This window comes from Biomphalaria glabrata, chromosome 8 (genome assembly GCF_947242115.1).
Source record: "Biomphalaria glabrata chromosome 8, xgBioGlab47.1, whole genome shotgun sequence".
NCBI lineage: Eukaryota > Metazoa > Mollusca > Gastropoda > Planorbidae > Biomphalaria > Biomphalaria glabrata.
This window is the reverse complement of record NC_074718.1, coordinates 12058901-12084821: the sequence shown is the minus strand read 5'-3', so window position 1 is coordinate 12084821 and position 25921 is coordinate 12058901. Positions and strand designations below refer to the sequence as shown.

Sequence of the window (25921 nt, the reverse complement as noted above, 5' to 3'; positions counted from 1 at the left end):
TCTAGGATAATACATACTATTGAACGTTTCGCGTTTCTAAAGCTAATATTAGGCTTGAATGGTGCGTACAGGGGCGTAATAAGTTTTCTTTTTATAACTATTCATGTTCTTTCAGTTAACATTCAAGTTTTGTTTTTGTTGTTGTTGTTTTTTTTTTACTTTAAAAAACGTAGGCTATTTCTGTAAAACAAAATTTGGCCTCAAAGTTGTGTCCGGTCGATGAGAAAAAAAAAAGGTATATGAAGACAAAAAATCAGCGAAGGAGCTTTAATAAAAGATTTGACCGAAAACTGGCCCTTTGTCATCTAGAGAACTGTTCAAAAAGAATTTTAAAAATTACAAAAAGAGAGTTTGTGTTTTCACACGAACTCAGAGGCGGCCTCCAACGGGTTAGCTCATGGGTCCGCAATGTAGATAAGACAGGTTTAGACATTCTCAGCGCGAATGTTAGAAGCTATGAACTATAAGTTTCCAACAGAAATAGTCTCTCCCTCTCTCTCTCTCTCTTTGTCTCTGTCTCACAGTAGTTGTAGTTATTGTAACTATTTATTTATGCTCTTTGGATTTGGTAATTTGTTTTTATTCACTCACTCAATGATTGTTTAGCACTTAGAGGAAAAAAAAAACGGGCGAATAATCCACCATTTCACCCGTGGCGGGGACTTTCCCTATCTACGCTCCGTTAGTTTACATTGGACCACTTGTTTGAAATCATGCCAGAAAGAAAAAAAATCGATTGGCCATTTTAGTTCTTTCCTTTTGAGGACTGCCAACCACGTGACCACATAAAAGTTCTAATTATTGCAAGCTGACATGTACTGTGCAATCTCAATAGATCTAGGCCTATCTCCGTATATACACACAACGTTGAACATCGTAAGTCTCACTAGACCTATATAGAATGTGAAGCAGGAAGTGTATTCATCTAGCCAGGTAGCAAGACGGTTTCACACTGTGTACAAACGGCTTAAATGTAAACGACATCTACAGTGACATACGATCTCAGGTCAATGGTTTACTTATATTTAAACTTCTGGGGCCCTCCCCCGTTATAATTATTACATTATAAAAGTGTTATCCTTAGTATCTTGAGTATCGAGTGTAACGTTGAATCTAACTTTAAAGGAAATAAGGACAAAGTCAACTATGTGTGGAAGTAATTCGGATTAGAGCAGTGTTGTTATTTGATACGCGCATGAATCTAGTAAGTATTGTTTTTTTGTTACGAGGTAAATATAAAGGTTGGTGCACATTGTCTCGTCTGGAAAGTGCTGTGTGTTGTAGGTTGCAGCAATAATGTGTGTGTGTGTGTGTGTTTGTGTGTTATTCTCAGGTTGTAGGTATTGCTATGTAATGAGTGTGCCGCTGATGCCACCTATTATGTGACGTTAACTTTGTTGTTATGTGAATAGTCAAGTGTCAACAAATTATTCTCAGAGACACTTGTTTGACAACCTTGTATGCCTTTGTAGTGGAGCCTGAGGTGTGACTATATCCTGGCACGAGGTAATGGAAAGTTAAATCTGCAGTTTTTCAGTTCTGTTCTGTTTAATTGCTGTCCACAAATTGATGTAACTTAAAGAATTTGGGGGAAAGAATAAAAAAAAAAAAAACTACGCATTTTTTTATGTTACCTTTATTATTGTTATTATTATTATTTTAAATTATAAATACCCAACGATAAAGCTGCAGTGTAGGCTTTTTTTTTTTGTAACAATTTTCCTTACAGGAATTCTCGTCCATGACTATATTTCTGTGTACTTTATGAGTGTGTTATGTCCCACATAGGGTAGAATGTTACGATTTGATAAGGAGCTAGGGTTATAAAATTAGAGTTTTTTAAGTATTTTTACTGCTTGGGCCAAGTTTCTGAGGGCGCGCCGGTGTATGTAACACATCTCAATGACATGGCCATGCGTCATACGGAGATTAGACGAGCTAGCAGTACATTAGCTAATCTCTCTCTCTCTACTTTCTCTATTTTCAACTCAGTTTTTCTCCCTTTTTCTCTCTTCTCTTTCTTTTCTCTAATCTCTTCTCTTTGTATTCTCTCTCTTTTTTTGTCCATCTCTCTTTCTTCCATTCTCTCTCTTTCGTCTTTTCTCGCTCTCTCTCTCTCCCATCTTGCTATTAGCATATCACAAATAGGAGACAACACAATGACACCAATCGAGCCAAGATACAATCATGTCATTCAACGAAGAAACATGTCACAGACAGAACAGGCATGTAACACTGCAACACAGTCAACAGACAAACCACAACCACAAAGATGTAACATGGACACAATAAGTATACAACGAAAACGCACCGAAGTCGCCAAGGTGCACAATACACGAGATATTTATAGACACAGGTAAGGACTGATGACAAAAACAAAATGTCTGCCCTGTCCATAGATGCGCGTGTACGGGTAGGGGTCTAGGGCGACATGGCCTTGTCCGAATTGACACGTATTCTTGATTTTTAAAAGGTATTAAATTTGGTAAAAAGATGTACCCATATCTACTACAAAAAAAATATATAAAAAATCCATATTTCTGTAAAAAATAATGTATTACTTTTGGATTAAAATTTATGAAGAGCATACTACAACGTTAAATCGAAGACCCCACTAACGTAGTTCTCGGTGTCTGGTTACAACCCTGGTATGAGCTAATTCAACTCCCCTGTCTTCTTATAGGCTCTCCAAACATGCACGTGCTGCAGTCTCGTATGGAAGTCAGCTGCTGCTAATGTGTTCACCTAAGAGTTTCATTTGCTGATACCTTAGTTGGGCTCATAATGCAGCCCCCTCCCATACTTAGTTGGGCTCATAATGCAGCCCCCTCCCATACTTAGTTGGGCTCATAATGCAGCCCCCTCCCATACTTAGTTGGGCTCATAATGCAGCCTCCTCCCATACTTAGTTGGGCTCATAATGCAGCCCCCTCCCATACTTAGTTGGGCTCATAATGCAGCCCCCTCCCATACTTAGTTGGGCTCATAATGCAGCCCCCTCCCACTTTTTTTTTATGGCCATCCAGCAAAAAATGTTTCATAGGTCAACCCTTATTTGTTAAAGATAAGTTTCATACTCAGAACAGAGTTCGTACATCTAGATTTTTCGTTCTGTCTTTAACCAGAATAGTTGAGTAGTCCAGCTACTTAATAAGACGTATACACTTAAGGAAGGTCGAATCGTTAGAGTAATTTTAGAGATCTTCAGAACTTAGGGGAGTAGGGAGAATCCGATGTATACAACTGCCTGGAAGACATAAACTTGTGTTTTAAGACCAATATTGTTACTCTCTAGAGTCTTCTCCTGAAAAAAAAAAATTGTCCATCAAGATAGCCTAGCCCTACTGGAACTCTCCTACCATCGAGATTTATTTGGCCCCACAAAATACTGTAAAATGCGATTCCTTTAAATGGTTCTTCTACAAATGGTTAGCAAAAAAATGGTTCCGCGGTAATTATTTCGTAGCAATAAACGGACCAATGGTTCACCCGACAAAGCCGACTACTGGTTCACCCAACTACTGAAAGATTTAAAAACTCCTTTATCCCACTTTCGGTCAGAGTGTTATAACATAATCTGTCGTCATCGAGAAGTACACAGAAGTCCAATTCATAAAGCGCTGGTTTTGAATGTGTATGTGTTTCGTGTGTGAATGTTGTTCGAATTTTTAATCAATATTGTTTTTGTAAGGTAGTTTTGCTGAGCTTGTCAATTGTAGTCAAACTGAATTTCCATTAGATTGGATCAATAAAAATTATCTTATCTTATCTTTATCAACACTGCTCACGACTAATGATAGACTTCAGTAGATATTTTCAATATTGACTAATTAAACATGCGAGCAGAATATTAACACTATATTACTATCCTATGAATCTATTTTCGATGAATCGATGAACCAAATGTCAGTGAGCCATTTGTCGTGTGAACCATTTTTCATGATCAACTCTTAAAGCGATGTATTAGTTTAGATATATGGACAACATGGAATGAAATTTCGCATACTTGTAAAGCGAAAAAAACTAAAAGCCAAGACACTTCAGTAATAAATGATCTTTGCTTGATAAGGTCCAGTCTATTTTGACGTGGTCCAGATGCCGAGGCGTTGATCATCATCATCTTTCATTTGCGTTCCTCATGGAACATAGGGCCTCAGTAAAAACACGCCACTCTCCACGGTCTCTTGCTAGTTTTTTTAATGGCTTCCCAGCTCTTTCCGGTCTTCTCTGCTTCTTCAAGTACACTGCGTCGCCATGTTCTTTTTTTTTTTTTTTTTTGTCTTCCTCTGCGTCTTGTGCCCTGGGGGTTCCACTCCAAGGCCTGTCTAGCTCTGTTGTTGGTATCTTTTCTAAGGGTACGACCAATCCATCTCCACTTTCTCTCTAAGATCTGGATCTCGATATGTTCATCAATCTCTCACAGTTCGGTGTTTTCTATGTTGTCATACCAGTGTATTTTCAAGATATTTTTCAGACATCTGTTGATGAAAGTCTGTGTTTTTGTTGCTGTTGCTTCAATTGTTTTCCATATATCAGAACCATACAATAGGACTACTGGGGCATTAATACTGGACTTAAAATAGCAAGGGCAATATGTAGAGTCAAAAAGCACACGAAACGGGACATTAATGTGTAATTTCCTTTTTTTTTAAAAGAACTGGGTGACGGCTTTGGTTATGGGAAAAATCCAATATGACAACCAAATGTATATTTTAACCTATAGCCAAGTTTGTGAGACCAATCCACTGAACTAAATTTAAGTTTGTAATTTAGGAAATCAAAAATACATTTCTGAGTGTACTCTTATCTTATCTGATATAATACAGACGTTACTTCAAAAAAAGATAATTACGTCCTACGCGTCATAAATTTAGTCATGCAAATTAACCAATGACCTAAATTCTGTTAAGTCACTGGTTTTCCTGGCTAGCTCAGGCAACCCATTCCATGCTCTAATAGCACTCGGAAAGAAGGTGCATTTCTGTTAGCTAGGATTATTTTATGAAAACTTAGGATTGGCTTGCGGGTTTTATCGAAACAAATCTTATATGAAACATGTCAGATTAACCTTGGGAGGAAATATGTTTCCTGGGTGTATGAAATGAAATCAGCAGTGCATTTAGATGTACAGCGAAAGGTATTCCCGTATCCAATTCTGTTACCTTAAGTTTAGTCATCACAACAGTTTCTGTGCCATCGTCTGCTCCACATGTGTAGCTGTAATTAGTTCATGTAAAGTTATGCTTTTACCTAGCGGTTATGTATGTAAGTATGTATGCATAAGAAATGGGTCTAGTTGCTGCTGGGTTGGGAGGTATCCCTGAAAATCTAATTTTTGTTATTTCTGAAGCTAGGCCTTTGAAATTTGTTATGGTAACATATAATGATATTCTGAAATAAATAATACTAAAAAAAAAGTTTTTTGAATGATGGTTACCATGGTAACGGCGGCCATATTGTTTATTGTATACAAATTAAAACTCTGAATTTTGTAAAAACTAGTGATCAGAAATACATGAAATTGAATTAAAAGATAAGAAAAAAGGATCCTCTAAATTGGTACAACGTCAGAATTAAAGATTAAAGTATGTTAATTTTTTACAAATTTTGAATTTTTAGTAGTTTTTTGACCTAAAAAAAAACAGGATAAATATTAATTTAAAATACGTTTTTAAAAAAAGTAAATAAAATATTGAAAAAAAATCATTGCACAAGTAAAGTTAATGATGTCCTTAACATACAAAACGTGCAAGAGTTACCTTATTTCTTTAGCGACAAAATGTGTTTTTCTCCCTTGTTTCTGAGTGGTCCCTAAAACAATTGTTTTATTATTTTATACACAAATATTTGTTTTAAACATTATCTTACATCAGTGATGCTCAACTTTATTCGGCTGGCGGGCCATTTTAATTTCTGACACTCGTGTCGCGGGCCATACCAACACAAAGATTAACAAAAAAAAAAAGGGGGGGGGCAATAGACAATTGACCGTTTTTATTAGAAAACCCGAAAATCTAGTACTTACATAAAGTCATGAGAATCTAGTACTTACATAAAGTTATAAGAAGATAGTACTTACATAAAGTCATGAGAAGCTAGTACTTACATAAAGTTATGAGAAGCTAATTCTAAACTACTTGTAATTATCCGACTGCAGAGATTGGCCGCAGATGGATTTTTCGATGGATGAAAATTATTCAATGTGAAGACGATCATTATCACATGGTCCAGACTGAACGCGATCATTATCACATGGTCCAGACTGAACAAGATCATCATCACATGGTCCAGACTGAGCAAGATCACCATCACATGGTCCAGACTGAACAAGATCACCATCACATGGTCCAGACTGAACAAGATCATCATCACATGGTCCAGACTGAACACAATCATTATCACATGGTCTAGACTGAACACAATCATTATCACATGGTCCAGACTGAACACAATCATTATCACATGGTCTAGACTGAACACAATCATTATCACATGGTCCAGACTGAACACAATCATTATCACATGGTCTAGACTGAACACAATCATTATCACATGGTCTAGACTGAACACAATCATTATCACATGGTCTAGACTGAACACAATCATTATCACATGGTCTAGACTGAACACAATCATTATCACATGGTCCATACTGAACACAATCATTATCACATGGTCCAGACTGAACTAATTCATTATGACATGGTCTAGACTGAACACAATCATTATCACATGGTCCAGACTGAACAAGATCATTATCACATGGTCTAGACTGAGCACAATCATTATCACATGGTCTAGACTGAACACAATCATTATCACATGGTCCAGACTGAACAAGATCATCATCACATGGTCCAGACTGAACAAGATCACCATCACATGGTCCAGACTGAGCACAATCATTATCACATGGTCCAGACTGAACAAGATCATTATCACATGGTCTAGACTGAACACAATCATTATCACATGGTCTAGACTGAACACAATCAATATCACATGGTCCAGACTGAACACAATCATTATCACATGGACCAGACTGAACACATTCATTATCACATGGTCCAGACTGAACACAATCATTATCACATGGTCCAGACTGAACAAGATCATCATCACATGGTCCAGACTGAACAAGATCATCATCACATGGTCTAGACTGAACACAATCATTATCACATGGTCCAGACTGAACAAGATCATCATCACATGGTCTAGACTGAACAAGATCATCATCACATGGTCCAGACTGAAAACATTCATTATCACATGGTCTAGACTGAACACAATCATTATCACATGGTCCAGACTGAACAAGATCATCATCACATGGTCAAGACTGAAAAAGATCACCATCACATGGTCCAGACTGAACACAATCATTATCACATGGTCTAGACTGAACACATTCATTATCACATGGTCCAGACTGAACAAGATCATCATCACATGGTCCAGACTGAACAAGATCATCATCACATGGTCCAGACTGAACACAATCACCATCACATGATCTAGACTGAACACAATCATTATCCCATGGTCTAGACTGAACACAATCATTATCACATGGTCCAGACTGAACAAGATCATTATCACATGGTCTAGACTGAACACAATCATTATCACATGGTCTAGACTGAACACAATCATTATCACATGGTCCAGACTGAACACAATCATTATCACATGGTCCAGACTGAACACAATCATTATCACATGGTCCAGACTGAACACATTCATTATCACATGGTCCAGACTGAACAAGATCATCATCACATGGTCCAGACTGAACAAGATCATCATCACATGGTCTAGACTGAACAAGATCATCATCACATGGTCTAGACTGAACAAGATCATCATCACATGGTCTAGACTGAACAAGATCATCATCACATGGTCTAGACTGAACAAGATCATCATCACATGGTCTAGACTGAACAAGATCATCATCACATGGTCTAGACTGAACAAGATCATCATCACATGGTCCAGACTGAACACAATCACCATCACATGATCTAGACTGAACACAATCATTATCCCATGGTCTAGACTGAACACAATCATTATCACATGGTCCAGACTGAACAAGATCATTATCACATGGTCTAGACTGAACACAATCATTATCACATGGTCTAGACTGAACACAATAATTATCACATGGTCCAGACTGAACACAATCATTATCACATGGTCCAGACTGAACACATTCATTATCACATGGTCCAGACTGAACAAGATCATCATCACATGGTCCAGACTGAACAAGATCATCATCACATGGTCCAGACTGAACAAGATCATCATCACATGGTCTAGACTGAACACAATCATCATCACATGGTCCAGACTGAACAAGATCATCATCACATGGTCCAGACTGAACAAGATCATCATCACATGGTCTAGACTGAACACAATCATCATCACATGGTCTAGACTGAACACAATCATTATCACATGGTCTAGACTGAACACAATCATTATCACATGGTCCAGACTGAACACAATCATTATCACATGGTCCAGACTGAACACATTCATTATCACATGGTATAGACTGAACACATTCATTATCACATGGTCCAGACTGAACAAGATCATCATCACATGGTCCAGACTGAACAAGATCATCATCACATGGTCTAGACTGAACAAGATCATCATCACATGGTCTAGACTGAACAAGATCATCATCACATGGTCTAGACTGAACAAGATCATCATCACATGGTCTAGACTGAACAAGATCATCATCACATGGTCTAGACTGAACAAGATCATCATCACATGGTCTAGACTGAACAAGATCATCATCACATGGTCCAGACTGAACAAGATCATCATCACATGGTCCAGACTGAACAAGATCATCATCACATGGTCCAGACTGAACAAGATCATCATCACATGGTCTAGACTGAACAAGATCATCATCACATGGTCTAGATTGAACAAGATCATCATCACATGGTATAGACTGAACAAGATCATCATCACATGGTCCAGACTGAACAAGATCATCATCACATGGTCCAGACTGAACACAATAACCATCACATGATCTAGACTGAACACAATCATTATCCCATGGTCTAGACTGAACACAATCATTATCACATGGTCCAGACTGAACAAGATCATTATCACATGGTCTAGACTGAACACAATCATTATCACATGGTCTAGACTGAACACAATAATTATCACATGGTCCAGACTGAACACAATCATTATCACATGGTCCAGACTGAACACATTCATTATCACATGGTCCAGACTGAACAAGATCATCATCACATGGTCCAGACTGAACAAGATCATCATCACATGGTCCAGACTGAACAAGATCATCATCACATGGTCTAGACTGAACACAATCATCATCACATGGTCCAGACTGAACAAGATCATCATCACATGGTCCAGACTGAACAAGATCATCATCACATGGTCTAGACTGAACACAATCATCATCACATGGTCTAGACTGAACACAATCATTATCACATGGTCTAGACTGAACACAATCATTATCACATGGTCCAGACTGAACACAATCATTATCACATGGTCCAGACTGAACACATTCATTATCACATGGTCTAGACTGAACACATTCATTATCACATGGTCCAGACTGAACAAGATCATCATCACATGGTCCAGACTGAACAAGATCATCATCACATGGTCTAGACTGAACAAGATCATCATCACATGGTCTAGACTGAACAAGATCATCATCACATGGTCTAGACTGAACAAGATCATCATCACATGGTCTAGACTGAACAAGATCATCATCACATGGTCTAGACTGAACAAGATCATCATCACATGGTCTAGACTGAACAAGATCATCATCACATGGTCCAGACTGAACACAATCACCATCACATGATCTAGACTGAACACAATCATTATCCCATGGTCTAGACTGAACACAATCATTATCACATGGTCCAGACTGAACAAGATCATTATCACATGGTCTAGACTGAACACAATCATTATCACATGGTCTAGACTGAACACAATAATTATCACATGGTCCAGACTGAACACAATCATTATCACATGGTCCAGACTGAACACATTCATTATCACATGGTCCAGACTGAACAAGATCATCATCACATGGTCCAGACTGAACAAGATCATCATCACATGGTCCAGACTGAACAAGATCATCATCACATGGTCTAGACTGAACACAATCATCATCACATGGTCCAGACTGAACAAGATCATCATCACATGGTCCAGACTGAACAAGATCATCATCACATGGTCTAGACTGAACACAATCATCATCACATGGTCTAGACTGAACACAATCATTATCACATGGTCTAGACTGAACACAATCATTATCACATGGTCCAGACTGAACACAATCATTATCACATGGTCCAGACTGAACACATTCATTATCACATGGTCTAGACTGAACACATTCATTATCACATGGTCCAGACTGAACAAGATCATCATCACATGGTCCAGACTGAACAAGATCATCATCACATGGTCTAGACTGAACAAGATCATCATCACATGGTCTAGACTGAACAAGATCATCATCACATGGTCTAGACTGAACAAGATCATCATCACATGGTCTAGACTGAACAAGATCATCATCACATGGTCTAGACTGAACAAGATCATCATCACATGGTCTAGACTGAACAAGATCATCATCACATGGTCCAGACTGAACAAGATCATCATCACATGGTCCAGACTGAACAAGATCATCATCACATGGTCCAGACTGAACAAGATCATCATCACATGGTCTAGACTGAACAAGATCATCATCACATGGTCTAGATTGAACAAGATCATCATCACATGGTATAGACTGAACAAGATCATCATCACATGGTCCAGACTGAACAAGATCATCATCACATGGTCCAGACTGAACACAATCACCATCACATGATCTAGACTGAACACAATCATTATCCCATGGTCTAGACTGAACACAATCATTATCACATGGTCCAGACTGAACAAGATCATTATCACATGGTCTAGACTGAACACAATCATTATCACATGGTCTAGACTGAACACAATAATTATCACATGGTCCAGACTGAACACAATCATTATCACATGGTCCAGACTGAACACATTCATTATCACATGGTCCAGACTGAACAAGATCATCATCACATGGTCCAGACTGAACAAGATCATCATCACATGGTCCAGACTGAACAAGATCATCATCACATGGTCTAGACTGAACACAATCATCATCACATGGTCCAGACTGAACAAGATCATCATCACATGGTCCAGACTGAACAAGATCATCATCACATGGTCTAGACTGAACACAATCATCATCACATGGTCTAGACTGAACACAATCATTATCACATGGTCTAGACTGAACACAATCATTATCACATGGTCCAGACTGAACACAATCATTATCACATGGTCCAGACTGAACACATTCATTATCACATGGTCTAGACTGAACACATTCATTATCACATGGTCCAGACTGAACAAGATCATCATCACATGGTCCAGACTGAACAAGATCATCATCACATGGTCTAGACTGAACAAGATCATCATCACATGGTCTAGACTGAACAAGATCATCATCACATGGTCTAGACTGAACAAGATCATCATCACATGGTCTAGACTGAACAAGATCATCATCACATGGTCTAGACTGAACAAGATCATCATCACATGGTCTAGACTGAACAAGATCATCATCACATGGTCTAGACTGAACAAGATCATCATCACATGGTCTAGACTGAACAAGATCATCATCACATGGTCTAGACTGAACAAGATCATCATCACATGGTCTAGACTGAACAAGATCATCATCACATGGTCCAGACTGAACACAATCACCATCACATGATCTAGACTGAACACAATCATTATCCCATGGTCTAGACTGAACACAATCATTATCACATGGTCCAGACTGAACAAGATCATTATCACATGGTCTAGACTGAACACAATCATTATCACATGGTCTAGACTGAACACAATAATTATCACATGGTCCAGACTGAACACAATCATTATCACATGGTCCAGACTGAACACATTCATTATCACATGGTCCAGACTGAACAAGATCATCATCACATGGTCCAGACTGAACAAGATCATCATCACATGGTCTAGACTGAACAAGATCATCATCACATGGTCTAGACTGAACAAGATCATCATCACATGGTCTAGACTGAACAAGATCATCATCACATGGTCTAGACTGAACAAGATCATCATCACATGGTCTAGACTGAACAAGATCATCATCACATGGTCTAGACTGAACAAGATCATCATCACATGGTCCAGACTGAACACAATCACCATCACATGATCTAGACTGAACACAATCATTATCCCATGGTCTAGACTGAACACAATCATTATCACATGGTCCAGACTGAACAAGATCATTATCACATGGTCTAGACTGAACACAATCATTATCACATGGTCTAGACTGAACACAATAATTATCACATGGTCCAGACTGAACACAATCATTATCACATGGTCCAGACTGAACACATTCATTATCACATGGTCCAGACTGAACAAGATCATCATCACATGGTCCAGACTGAACAAGATCATCATCACATGGTCCAGACTGAACAAGATCATCATCACATGGTCTAGACTGAACACAATCATCATCACATGGTCCAGACTGAACAAGATCATCATCACATGGTCCAGACTGAACAAGATCATCATCACATGGTCTAGACTGAACACAATCATCATCACATGGTCTAGACTGAACACAATCAATATCACATGGTCCAGACTGAACAAGATCATCATCACATGGTCCAGACTGAACACATTCATTATCACATGGTCCAGACTGAACAAGATCATCATCACATGGTCCAGACTGAACAAGATCATCATCACATGGTCCAGACTGAACAAGATCATCATCACATGGTCTAGACTGAACACAATCATCATCACATGGTCCAGACTGAACAAGATCATCATCACATGGTCCAGACTGAACAAGATCATCATCACATGGTCTAGACTGAACACAATCATCATCACATGGTCTAGACTGAACACAATCATTATCACATGGTCTAGACTGAACACAATCATTATCACATGGTCCAGACTTAACACAATCATTATCACATGGTCCAGACTGAACACATTCATTATCACATGGTCTAGACTGAACACATTCATTATCACATGGTCCAGACTGAACAAGATCATCATCACATGGTCCAGACTGAACAAGATCATCATCACATGGTCTAGACTGAACAAGATCATCATCACATGGTCTAGACTGAACAAGATCATCATCACATGGTCTAGACTGAACAAGATCATCATCACATGGTCTAGACTGAACAAGATCATCATCACATGGTCTAGACTGAACAAGATCATCATCACATGGTCTAGACTGAACAAGATCATCATCACATGGTCTAGACTGAACAAGATCATCATCACATGGTCCAGACTGAACAAGATCATCATCACATGGTCCAGACTGAACAAGATCATCATCACATGGTCCAGACTGAACAAGATCATCATCACATGGTCTAGACTGAACAAGATCATCATCACATGGTCTAGATTGAACAAGATCATCATCACATGGTATAGACTGAACAAGATCATCATCACATGGTCCAGACTGAACAAGATCATCATCACATGGTCCAGACTGAACAAGATCATCATCACATGGTCTAGACTGAACACAATCATCATCACTTGGTCTAGACTGAACACAATCATTATCACATGGTCTAGACTGAACACAATCATTATCACATGGTCCAGACTGAACACAATCATTATCACATGGTCCAGACTGAACACATTCATTATCACATGGTCTAGACTGAACACAATCATTATCACATGGTCTAGACTGAACAAGATCATCATCACATGGTCCAGACTGAACAAGATCATCATCACATGGTCTAGACTGAACAAGATCATCATCACATGGTCCAGACTGAACAAGATCATCATCACATGGTCCAGACTGAACAAGATCATCATCACATGGTCCAGACTGAACAAGATCATCATCACATGGTCTAGACTGAACAAGATCATCATCACATGGTCTAGATTGAACAAGATCATCATCACATGGTATAGACTGAACAAGATCATCATCACATGGTCCAGACTGAACAAGATCATCATCACATGGTCTAGACTGAACACAATCATCATCACATGGTCCAGACTGAACAAGATCATTATCACATGGTCCAGACTGAACAAGATCATCATCACATGGTCTAGACTGAACACAATCATCATCACATGGTCTAGACTGAACACAATCATTATCACATGTTCCAGACTGAACAAGATCATCATCAGATGATCCAGACTGAAGACGATCTGATGATCGAACACCTTGCCGCATAGATATGGTTGGTGAATACTTCAATGAAGCCACAGAGGCTCAACAACTTTTCTAATAACTCTTACTGTCAATCATCCTTGTGGCACTATCAGTAGTCACTCTCACCTATTTCTCCTAAGCAAAAAAATAAAATTAACTGTGAGGGTAGAAAAACTTCTTTGACCGCACTTCGCCACTGGTGGTCCCATGTAAGCTCGTTATAGCTATGAACGTCTCTGAGTTCAAAACTTGTTTTGACCGTCAGTAAATACCAAAATTTTGAGCGGTATCAAATATGTCGGTAGCCTTGTCATGGGAAATAGAAAATAGCTTTACACTTGACTCATTTTCTTCTTGTTTTTTTTAAACTATTCTCACCAGTCCTCCACTTTTGGTGTCATCTATCAATTGTGTCTCAAACCAAGAATGCCACCTTATTTATTTTTGTATTTGGTTTCATAAATCTGTTGAATGTTATGTTCTTGTAAAAGAGGCACTCCTTCTTTATAAAATAAATATGTTGGCTTACTATCGGTATCAATCCATTTACCCTAGCGCAGAGAAAGACATTATTATGTTTGAGGCGAGAGGATTTTCTACACTTTGTGCCGATGTTTCGGCGGGCCGGGTAAAACAACATAGTTGACCGAATGTGACCCGCGGGCCGTATTTCGGGTTTCACTGTCTTACATCCTAACCTACAAGGATCGTACCCTTACACTCGGTAAAGGAGACAAAACGATGTTTCCCCAAAACTTATTCTTGATATTTTAAAGTATCATGTACATTATTTTATAAATAATTATAATAAAAATTATAAATAGTTATACTTAATAATAACAATCTTAGTATCCGTCAGGAAATATGTTTTACAAGTTGTTCATTACAAATGACAATACATTATAAGAGCAAACAATTTATACACTTCCACGTTCATACCAAAGTTTCTGTTCAACATTACAAGTGATATTTACAACAGCAAGTTACATTTTATGTAGCAATACCATAGCCAAATAAACAAACGAGTTCTTTGTGTATAGATCTATTTGTCCTTGTGATCGGTGACATACACAAAGGTAGAGATTGTAAATTGTTGAAATCCTGAACAAGAAAGGATTGTTTTACGCTTAAAATCTTCATAGCTTTTTTAGCAATGTTTGTCTCGAATAGGTGTCAAAGTTGGAGCTTGGTTGTTACCAGTGTTCTTATTAGCAGCATTTAGTATTTTATTAAGTTTTAGTTTATATCTTTTCATTATTGAGATTGCCGAACCAGGCAGAGGTGTTGAAACTTAGAATACTGCAGATCTGAGCTTGGTAAAACAGTGACAAAACGAACTCGTACATGTTAAATACATGTACCATGTAATGCTCGATATAAATCAGGTTTCTTAGAGTAGAACATTAGAAGATAAGAGTAACATTCAGTTTGTAAAAATATAATAATAATAATAATCTTTATTATCCGTAAGGAAATTTGTCTTACAATTTGTGCATTACACCAAACAAAAAACATTATAACTATAAGAAACCAAAATGTACATTCACACCAGACTCACTCATAATTTACATGTGACAAAGTTTATACCAGATTGTTCTTATTTAATGATTTGGTTGCCAGGGGAACAAAAGAGTGTTTCTGTCTGTTTGTCTTTGCTATCGGTGTCTTGTATCTCTTTTGTTTATTATGAATTTTACTAATTTTAAACTAAATGCTTTTTGTTTACAGGCGATGACACTAACCTATATTTTCTGCTCGTCTGTTCATTAAAACCATGACAACACTTCCGGCCAACATGAAACTGTACGGCAATGACATGTCCGCCCAGAGTCTGATAAAACAGCCCAAGATGGTTGTTAAGTATGGGCTGCTTCGAAAGAAAAATAATACCCTGAACTTTGGGCGCTGGCCTCGCCGGTTTGTCATCATGAGGGAGTCAGATCTGAACGTTTACGTAGACGAGAACTCCAAGGCGCCAAAATCTTCTTTTTCCCTGCAGGGCTACAACACAGTGAAAAGGGTAGACACCAAAGGGCAGGACTGGGCATTTTCGGTCCACCCCGCCCACAACACGGACCCCAACAAGATAAAAACATTTAGTTGCATTAGTAATTCAGAAAGACTGGACTGGATGAAGGCCATCAAAAGGCAGATGTATGTTGCTAACGGCATGACCATCCCTGATACCACAATGTCAGAAAAACTGAGGTCAATATCCCTTAGTGAAGAGGACAATGATGAATATTATTTAATCGAAAAAGCGATAGACATCTCGGATGAGATGATCCCGGAAATGACCAGCGATTCGGAAGAAGAAAGTTCTGATTCCGGAAGTGGTGGAAGCAAAGTGGGCAAAACTAGCAGGTCGTTTTCTCTTCCTCAGAAAGACCAAACTTCTCCTTCGTCGTCTGCTGGTAAATTCAGGAAGACGTCCACGTCTGCCATTTTCGAAAGTGAGGCTGAAAAGCGCGCGAACTCTAAGCCCGTATTGCGGTCCCGCTCTGACGCGGCACCTCCAGTGCCCCCTCCCCGATACAGCGACGTGATGGAAGGCTGCCCCAACTACGTCAATATTCCCGGTCTGGAGGACGAGACGTACGAGATCCCGGACGACTTTGTTGTACACACGCTCGAGGCGCTGTGCACCATCCACGAAGAAAACCCTGACCGCGAAGAACTGAACCAGCGTCTTCTAGCAAAGAGGCATCCAGGGACCTACCTCATCCGCAAGTCCAGGAAAGGGGATGAAAAAGTCCTGGCGTTTCTAGCGGAGGGTGGGCAGGTCAAGGAGTATAAAATTTACGAAGTGAATTCAAAATGGACGATTGACAGAGTCAAAGAGTTCAAGGATATTAACGACCTGTTAAAGCATTACTCTACCATGGAGAAACTTCCAAAAACAAACATTGCTTTGAAGAAAGGCTTCTTTGAAAGTTAGGACATTCAATTCTATTAAAGGAGAGATTCTGTTTCTTCTCCATGTACTAGGACCAGTAAAAAAAATGAAAGTGGACTTTACAGAATGTTTCTTTGAAAATTGCTTTAGAATGTCTTTTATTTTTAGAATGTCTGTTTTGTCAACGTTTGTTTTTACTATAATTCAAGTAGAACTGTATACAATTTTATATTTAAGCTTATTTGAAAGTATTAGCTTTTGAAGGAAACAGCTAATTTTACCTGCGTCACCGTAATTCACAACAGTCTCTAATAATTTGTGTGCAATAAAGGAAGTTGCAGACGCTATATCAGTCTGACCTATATATGCACCTCCGATTTAAACAACAACAACAACAACAAAACTTGTTGCCAGGTTTATTAAGTCCATACATTATTTGGACATTTATTCTGTGATATTTCATTTATACGAACGAGAAATCATTATTATTAATAGGATGTAATACATTTATTGATCTTGTACAAATGCTGGTTATTTTTTCCCTAAGATACAAATCTTCAAATAAAAACATTACTTTACCCTTATACCAGAATCTACAGTGGTCTTATCTTAGCAGGGCCGGGTTTACGACTGCGCATACAGTGCAGCTGCCCAGAGCCAACATCTCAGAAGGGAAACTCCACAAACTATAAATTAATTTAAAATTTAGAAACTAAATGAAAAATACAATGCCAAGGAGACAAAAGCAAGAGTACTTTAAAATGTCTCCAGCATTATTCATTTTATTACAAAAGGTTAGGTCAGTCCATAAAATGCTGCAGTCTATATAGAGCCTAATTCTCTGTTGAAACATATTTTAAACAAAAATAATTTTAACACATTTTTATTCTATAAACATTTATGGGCCAGCTTTTTAAGCATCTACGAGTCAAGAGAGGGTTAGACTATAATTTTACGTTTTCGTGTAATTTTTTGTAATCCCTACCCTCCCTGGCTACATTTCTAAATGTCTGATTCTCACTGCAAGCAGAAAGTAGTTCTAAATATGTAAAGAGTATGAGCTGTGAATACTTAACTGGCAGCATACAATCTTGTCATGTCATTGAGAGTGTATGTTTTCAGCACATAAATAAACACACTCTTTAATACAACACATTTAAATAGATTTATAGACACTTACACGTACAAGAATGGAACTGCATGTATCTTAAAAACAGCTGCTGACAAGTGGAGGGATTTGGTTACGCGAACACCTACCCTCCTAATGACATCTATTGTTATACAGACTGGTCGGTTCTGAAGGACCCCATGAGAGCCGGGTATAAGGCCTATATCTGTTACCCGGACCCAGACAAGCTGTCAAGCACATGCGGCCTCGCTGCTTGTAGCTTCGACGCTGAACTAACGGCGATAACAATCTCACTCAACCACAAGCTCCAAAAACTGCGTGAATAGAAAACCGTTGCGACTACCGTTGTAATGGTACCGACTCCCAGTGCTGCCTCCAAGCCAAGGCTGGCTTAGGGGGAAAGTCCCAAATGGTGGAAGAGGCTCTCGGCGCCGCAAATAACATCCGTCGACTTATTGGAGCTGTCATCTTTATGCAGTGGGTGCCCTCGCACTGCGGTGTGAGCACAATGAGCGCTGGCCATGCCCACTTTCGAGGCCCAAAGTACGTTTCAACAGGCTACGACAGTAAACGAGAGTGGGTACATGGAAAATGATTGAAATCCTGGGATGAATCTTAAACTGACAGGGGAGTCTGGCAGCACATGCGCCTACCCTTACCAAGACGACCCGTGGTGGAGGCTAAAACGGTCGGAACTGTTGATACGGGACACTGCCCCATTGGTGCATTCTTTGCCCGGTTCCGGCCCAATCGTAATACCCGTTGCCGACATTCCGGGGAGTCAAAAGAAACGGTGGTGCACGTCTTGCAAGAGTGTCCGCAACTAGATCTGTATGGAGGCTATGAGGCACTACGCCGCACGGGAGAGTTCCTTACCAGGCCACTACTTGTCACCAATCGATGTTCATCTCTGGCTACACGAACTGTCACAGCACCACTATGACGAAAGTCAAGGGACAAATCATGTGATAGATGAGGTGATAGAACCTTACCAAAAAATGTGTGTATGTGAATCTTGGGACAAGAAATGCTTCTCATCTGTGTCTTTACCACCCATCCTCCTTTGTATTTTGTTTTGAAAGCCCCAACCCCCCACCTCTAGACTGAACTAATCAACGAGTTTGTGATATACACATATATATATATCATCGGTTTATATTGTTTAATGGTGTCACTCCAGCCAGTTATTCTCCATAGCTCTTTTCATGCTCATTTGTATTTTTGTTCTGACTGTCATTATATCTCCTTGCTTATTTATTGATGTCATGTTCAGAACAAAGATATATGTTGAGGATGTATGCATTTATGTTGTAAGTATTTATGTTGTAAGTATTTATGTTGAAAATGTAAGTATTTATGTTGAAAATGTAAGTATTTATGTTGAAAATGTAAGTATTTATGTCGAGGATGTATGTATTTATGTTGAAAATGTAAGTATTTATGTTGAGAATGTAAGTATTTATGTTGAAAATGTAAGTATTTCTGTTGAAAATGTAAGTATTTATGTCGAGGATGTATGTATTTATGTTGAAAATGTAAGTATTTATGTTGAGGATATAAGTATTTATGTTGCAAATGTATGTAATTACCTGTAGAAGATGCATGTATTCATGTTGAAGAAGTATGTATTCATGTTGAAGATATATGTTTTTAATGCTCTATGTATTTATGTTATAGATATATGTATTTATGTTGGGGATGTATGTATTAACTTGTAAAAGATGTATGCATTTACCTGTAGAATATGTAGGTATTTATGTTGAAAATGTATGTATTTACCTGTAGATGATGTATGTATTTAAGATGTATGTATTTATGTTGAAGATGTATGTATTTACCTGTAGAATATGTAGGTATTTATGTTGAAGATGTATGTATTTACCTGCACAAGAACTGAATTGGTCCGCATAATGGAATCTATGGAAGCACAAAAAACTTATTGCTACGCCAACGAGATATAACGAGTAGCTGTTTTTGAGTTCCTTTATCCTCCAGGACCCCAAAGCAATGAACAAGTTGTGATCTATCTTATCATTCAATATACTGTATCTGTTTTTTATCAGCATACACATTAGGATTTATGAGTCATTGTTCTAGATCTAAATCTATACCTAAGGCCTCGATGTTCACATAAAACTTATAATGGTGTGATTGTAGATTTGTATGTATGTGATAGTAGATTTGTTTTCAAGTTATTGTAGACTTGTCTGGAATTGATTTTAGATTTGTTTAAATGTGATTGTAGATTTGTCTGACTGTGATTGTAGATTCGTTTAAATGTGATTGTAGATTTGTATGTATGTGATTGTATATTCATTTAAATGTGGTTGTAGGTATGTCTTGCAAGTGAATTTAGATTTGTCTGACTGTGATTGTAGATTTATTTGGATGTGATTGTAAATATGTTTGGCTAGTCACGTTTTTGTGACTAGCACAGAAAATAATAATAATAGTTTTTTTGTTTTTCAATACAACACAATACACGTGTGTTTATGTGAGTCTTTAGTCTGAAAATTACTGACGTTTTCATTGTATAAATTGCGAGTCATGTATAAAATTTATTTTTACAAATTTGTCCTTTTAAAAAAAATGTACATAATAATTATTTAGTTGGGCGGCGTAGTATACCTATGAAAGTATATGCTCCTATAATTTATGCTATTTTTGGCTAAACAAAGAAGCTGACATTAAAAAACAAATATATTTAGTAGCCACTTATGTGTTGGTGTTGGTTACAAGCATTATAAGATAACTGCTCACTTTGAAATGTGGAGTAGACCAGAAATGATATATATTTAGTATATGTAAAGGTGGTCAAAGAAAGCGCTTCAGGGACACCTTCAAAGCTTCTCTGAAGGCGTTCAGCATAGACCCAGCCACCTGGGAGACAGAGGCACATGACAGAGCATCATGGCGTCGCGCTGTGAAAACTGGCGCACAGGTTGCTGAGGAAAAAAGAACAACGCTGGCAGAAGAAAAACGCCAGAAAAGAAAAGCAAGGCCCACGACACTAGCTCCAGCTGGCATAACCTGCCCAGTGTGCGGCCGAACATTCCGAGCTCACATAGGTCTCACCAGCCACACGAGGAGGCATAAAACCCCAGTGCAAAGCCCTCAGCCCCCTGGATGACAAAGAGGTCATCATCGAACCACGATGGACGAACTATATATATTTAGTATCCAATGATTCCCAAACTACTGTCCACAAGCCATATTTGGTTTAAACAGTACATATTAAAGTCACAGAGGCTGTGTTCCATTGGCCTTGATCTTATTTTGTTGTATTGTGGTCCGTGAAATGCGTGTCGGTATTGTAAATGGCCCCACAGACTGATACAGGTTGGGCTTCAGTGATTGAGAGTTAAGATGGCCCTTTACTATTCCTTTTTTTTTTTCAAAATCAATCCCCGGGTAGTTTCCCCTGAACAAGCATTGTATATACTTGTGTTAATTCGTTGGCTATTAGGCCATTATTTGGTTTTTAATTCGTTACTAGTTCGTTGATTCCTACTTTTGGTAATGTCTTTAACGTAAGGATGTGTGGCCCAATCAGCTACCGCCTCTCTCCCCGACTCCCTCCTCTTATTCTTTGTATCGCTCACTCTTTCTCTTCCACAACCTCTCCATTTCTGAATCAAAAACTCTCCAAAAACCAATCCAAAAACTCTCTCCCTCTCTCACCTTGTCTCTCTCTTTCTTTATCGCTCTCCCGTATTGTCTCTCACATCCTCTCTTTCTCTAGCTCCCTTTCACTTTCCCTATCACTTATTCTCTCTCACTCTCTCTTTCACCTTTAACCCAATCTGAGGACAATTTTGTTTTGTTTTCTAGGACATAGATTTTTAACATTTACAACTGGGTATTTTTTAAATGTTGAAGATGAGTTTTGGATTATTTAAAAACATAACATCGATTTAAAAATATTTCTTTAAACTTGAAAAAACAAACAAACAAAACACACAATTACAGCCAATCATTTTCCTTTATAACTTACTCTAACTTACTCTAACTTACTCTAACTTACTAATCTAATGTTTGTGTATCAACTGCTGAACCTATCTTTCAGTGATATCATGTTTTTATTTTTATTTCAATCAGTTTGTACTTCCTGGTTGTTATCAACATTTCTTTTTTTTTTTTACATTTGTTTTCCCTATACGTTTGGAACCTCTCTCTCTCTCTCTCCTCTCTCCTTACACACACACACACACACACACTTTGTCTCTATCTCCTCTCTCTCTCTCTCTCTCCTCTCTCTCTCCTCTCCTTACACACACACACACTTTGTCTCTATCTCCTCTCTCTCTCTCTCTCTCCTCTCCTTACACACACACACTTTGTCTCTATCTTCTCTCTCTCTCTCTCTCTCTCTCTCTCCTCTCTCTCTCCTCTCCTTACACACACACACACTTTGTCTCTATCTCCTCTCTTTCTCTCCTTACACACACACACAAACACACTTTGTCTCTCTCTCCTCTCTCTCTCTGCTTACACACACACGCACACACTTTGTCTCTCTCTCCTCTCTCTCTCTGCTTACACACACACACACACACTTTGTCTCTCTCTCCTCCCACCTATCTCACATCGGGGTGATTACTTACCGGATTACTGGGGGTCGTTATTAATTACTTACCGGATTTCTTGGGGGTCGTTATTACTTACTTACCGGATTACTGGGGGTCGTTATTACTTACTTACCGAATTACTGGGGGTCGTTATTACTTACTTACCGAATTACTGGGGGTCGTTATTACTTACTTACCGTTTAATGGGGGTCGTTATTACTAACTTACCGTTTACTGGGGGTCGTTATTACTTACTTACCGTTTACTGGGGGTCGTTATTACTTATTCACCGTTTACTGGGGGTCGTTATTACTTACTTACCGTTTACTGGGGGTCGTTATTACTTACTTACCGTTTACTGGGGGGGTCGTTATTACTTACTTACCGTTTACTGGGGGTCGTTATTACTTACTTACCGTTTACTGGGGGTCGTTATTACTTACTCACCGTTTACTGGGGGTCGTTATTACTTACTTACCGTTTACTGGGGGTCGTTATTACTTACTCACCGTTTACTGGGGGTCGTTATTACTTACTTACCGTTTACTGGGGGGTCGTTATTACTTACTCACCGTTTACTGGGGGTCGTTATTACTTACTTACCGTTTACTGGGGGGGGGGGTCGTTATTACTAACTTACCGAATTACTGTGGGTCGTTAATACTTACTTACGAAATTACTGGGGGTCGTTATTACTTACTTACCGAATTACTGGGGGGTCTTTATTACTTACTTACCGTTAATTGGGGGGTCGTTATGACTTACTTACCTTTTACTGGGGGTCGTTATTACTTACTTACCGTTTACTGGGGGTCGTTATTACCTACTCACCGTTACTGGGGGGTCGTTTTTACTTACTTACTGTTTACTGGGGGTCGTTATTACTTACTTACCGTTTACTGGGGGTCGTTATTACTTACTCATCGTTTACTGAGGGTCGTTATTAATACCTGATCTTTTTGTTATCCTCATTAACATCAATATCTCACAAAGGCCGCGGGATAAACATTTGAGACCAAAAGAAAATCTGCTGCCGAGGACAGACGCAGACGGCGAAAGGAAAATCTTAATCGACCAATGTTGGACAATGGTTGTGCTTTCTCTGCTTGTGACAAAGTATATAGATCACAGCTAGGGCAGCGTAGCCACGTGAAATACTGCATTCCTCATTAATCTTCAAGCCTTATTATTACCATTAATATTATGTATCATCATTATCAACAATATCATCAATATAATTTTATTATTAATATCATTATATAATCATTATGCCCTTTCTCTTTATTATCTCTTTCATCAACTTCATCGTCCTTATTTTCCATTCTGTCTTTATTATGATTCTCATCTTCATCACCAGTTTAAAACTCAAAACGACTCTTCTCCAGTACGTTTTCAGAATGTCAACATCTACTACTTGAGCTAAGCTGACATGCAGTGTCGTAGCTCGGGTGGTGGGAGAGGGGAGCCCAAATTTAAAAATTCCTCCGGGCCTCATTGAGGGGGCCGCCAAATGAGCGCCCGAAATTATTTTTTTACATTGAATATTACGCCATTATTTCATGTCATAATGTCGAATGTCAAAATTCCGGGGTCCCTAAAAAGGTCAAGCCCCCTGTCCCCCCAAATCCCTAGCTACGCCACTGCTGACTTGGATATTTAGACTTTGATCTACATGGTCCTATGTCATCTTCATTCTTTAGCTAAGAAGTAGGTCACAGGTAAATTGTTTGCTAACATTGTTGAGATTCTCTACTTGTGTGGCTATCATTTTTTTTAAGGTTGTGGTTAGTGAAAGGGTTGGTTAAGGTGGTATAGAACTAATACCAAACATTTCTTTTTGTTAGTTTATGAATGTAAATAATGCGAGTATTGTCTGTGTGTGAAGCTATAAGTGATTGTGATGTCTGAATTTATTATTTTTATTTTTTTGGTTACGCACATTTATTCAAGGGAAGTTAACCATACAAAGTAACTGTAGATATACGGAATAGAGTTACTGCCCTTAGCATAACTATCGATTGAGGTAAATACGCAAAGGAAATATTGCATTGTTGTAGATTAAAAAAGAAATGATTTTATTGTGATTGATAGACTTCGATACATTGAAACTATGACACATGGATTATAACTTCTTGTAATTATCTCCCCATTTTTCTGACAACACAAGAACAGGTAATTTCCATGTATGGATTACGAGCTTGACAGCCAGTTATAAAACCATGTAACTTCGATATCACTTTTATATATATATATATATATATATACTAGACATATGTTACCCGCGACCCGCGGGTCTTTATTTGCGCATTACTTTCGATATAGTCACTGAGAGTGTTTTGTAAACAATTAAACGAAATAATAATGTAATTTTTATATAAAGCGAATGTGTCAATGTAAAAATAGTGTGAATGAAGCTATCAAATCAAAATAGCTAATAGGCTTAAATCCATTTTTTAAAATTAAAACATTTGCTTTTGAATAATCTAGTGGATTGGATTTAGATGTATGTTAAACGTAGCTAATGATCCTTTCACGTTATTTCTCTTTCGCTACGAAAATAAAATTAGTTTTGCGAAAATGGTTTACCCGAAGTCGATACATTCTTATCTATTAAAAACGAAAAGAGCGATAGCTTTGTTAAATAAATGGGATTATAAAGTGAACAATTAAACGAAATAATTTTTAGTACGCGATTCATGAATGAATATAGATCTAGGCCTATCTCAACTCGGCTTCGTGGCTTTCGTAAATGTATGTAGCTTTAGAAAACCAAATTTGAATGTTTACATGATCAAAATATGAAATGAATGGACTTTAATTAATATGTTTATGTGTTAAAGTATAAGACTATCTGTGCGAAG

At 38.2% G+C, this 25921-nt stretch overlaps 1 protein-coding gene across 3 annotated transcripts; it reads left to right on the top strand.

Annotated features, from left to right (window-relative positions):
- The first annotated feature begins 751 nt into the window (after positions 1-751).
- LOC106054614 (uncharacterized) lies at positions 752-21206 on the top strand. Of its 3 annotated transcripts, none has more exons than XM_056038431.1 (2): positions 752-876; positions 16196-21206. In XM_056038431.1, the coding sequence occupies exon 2, from the start codon at positions 16242-16244 to the stop codon at positions 17403-17405; it is 1164 nt and encodes a 387-aa protein (XP_055894406.1). In that variant the 5' UTR covers positions 752-876; positions 16196-16241; the 3' UTR covers positions 17406-21206. The 3 variants fall into 3 exon arrangements, with proteins under 3 accessions (XP_055894406.1, XP_013066011.2, XP_013066012.2); XM_013210557.2 differs by lacking the exon at positions 752-876 and adding an exon at positions 883-1204; XM_013210558.2 differs by lacking the exon at positions 752-876 and adding an exon at positions 1214-1506.
- Positions 21207-25921: the final 4715 nt, after the last annotated feature.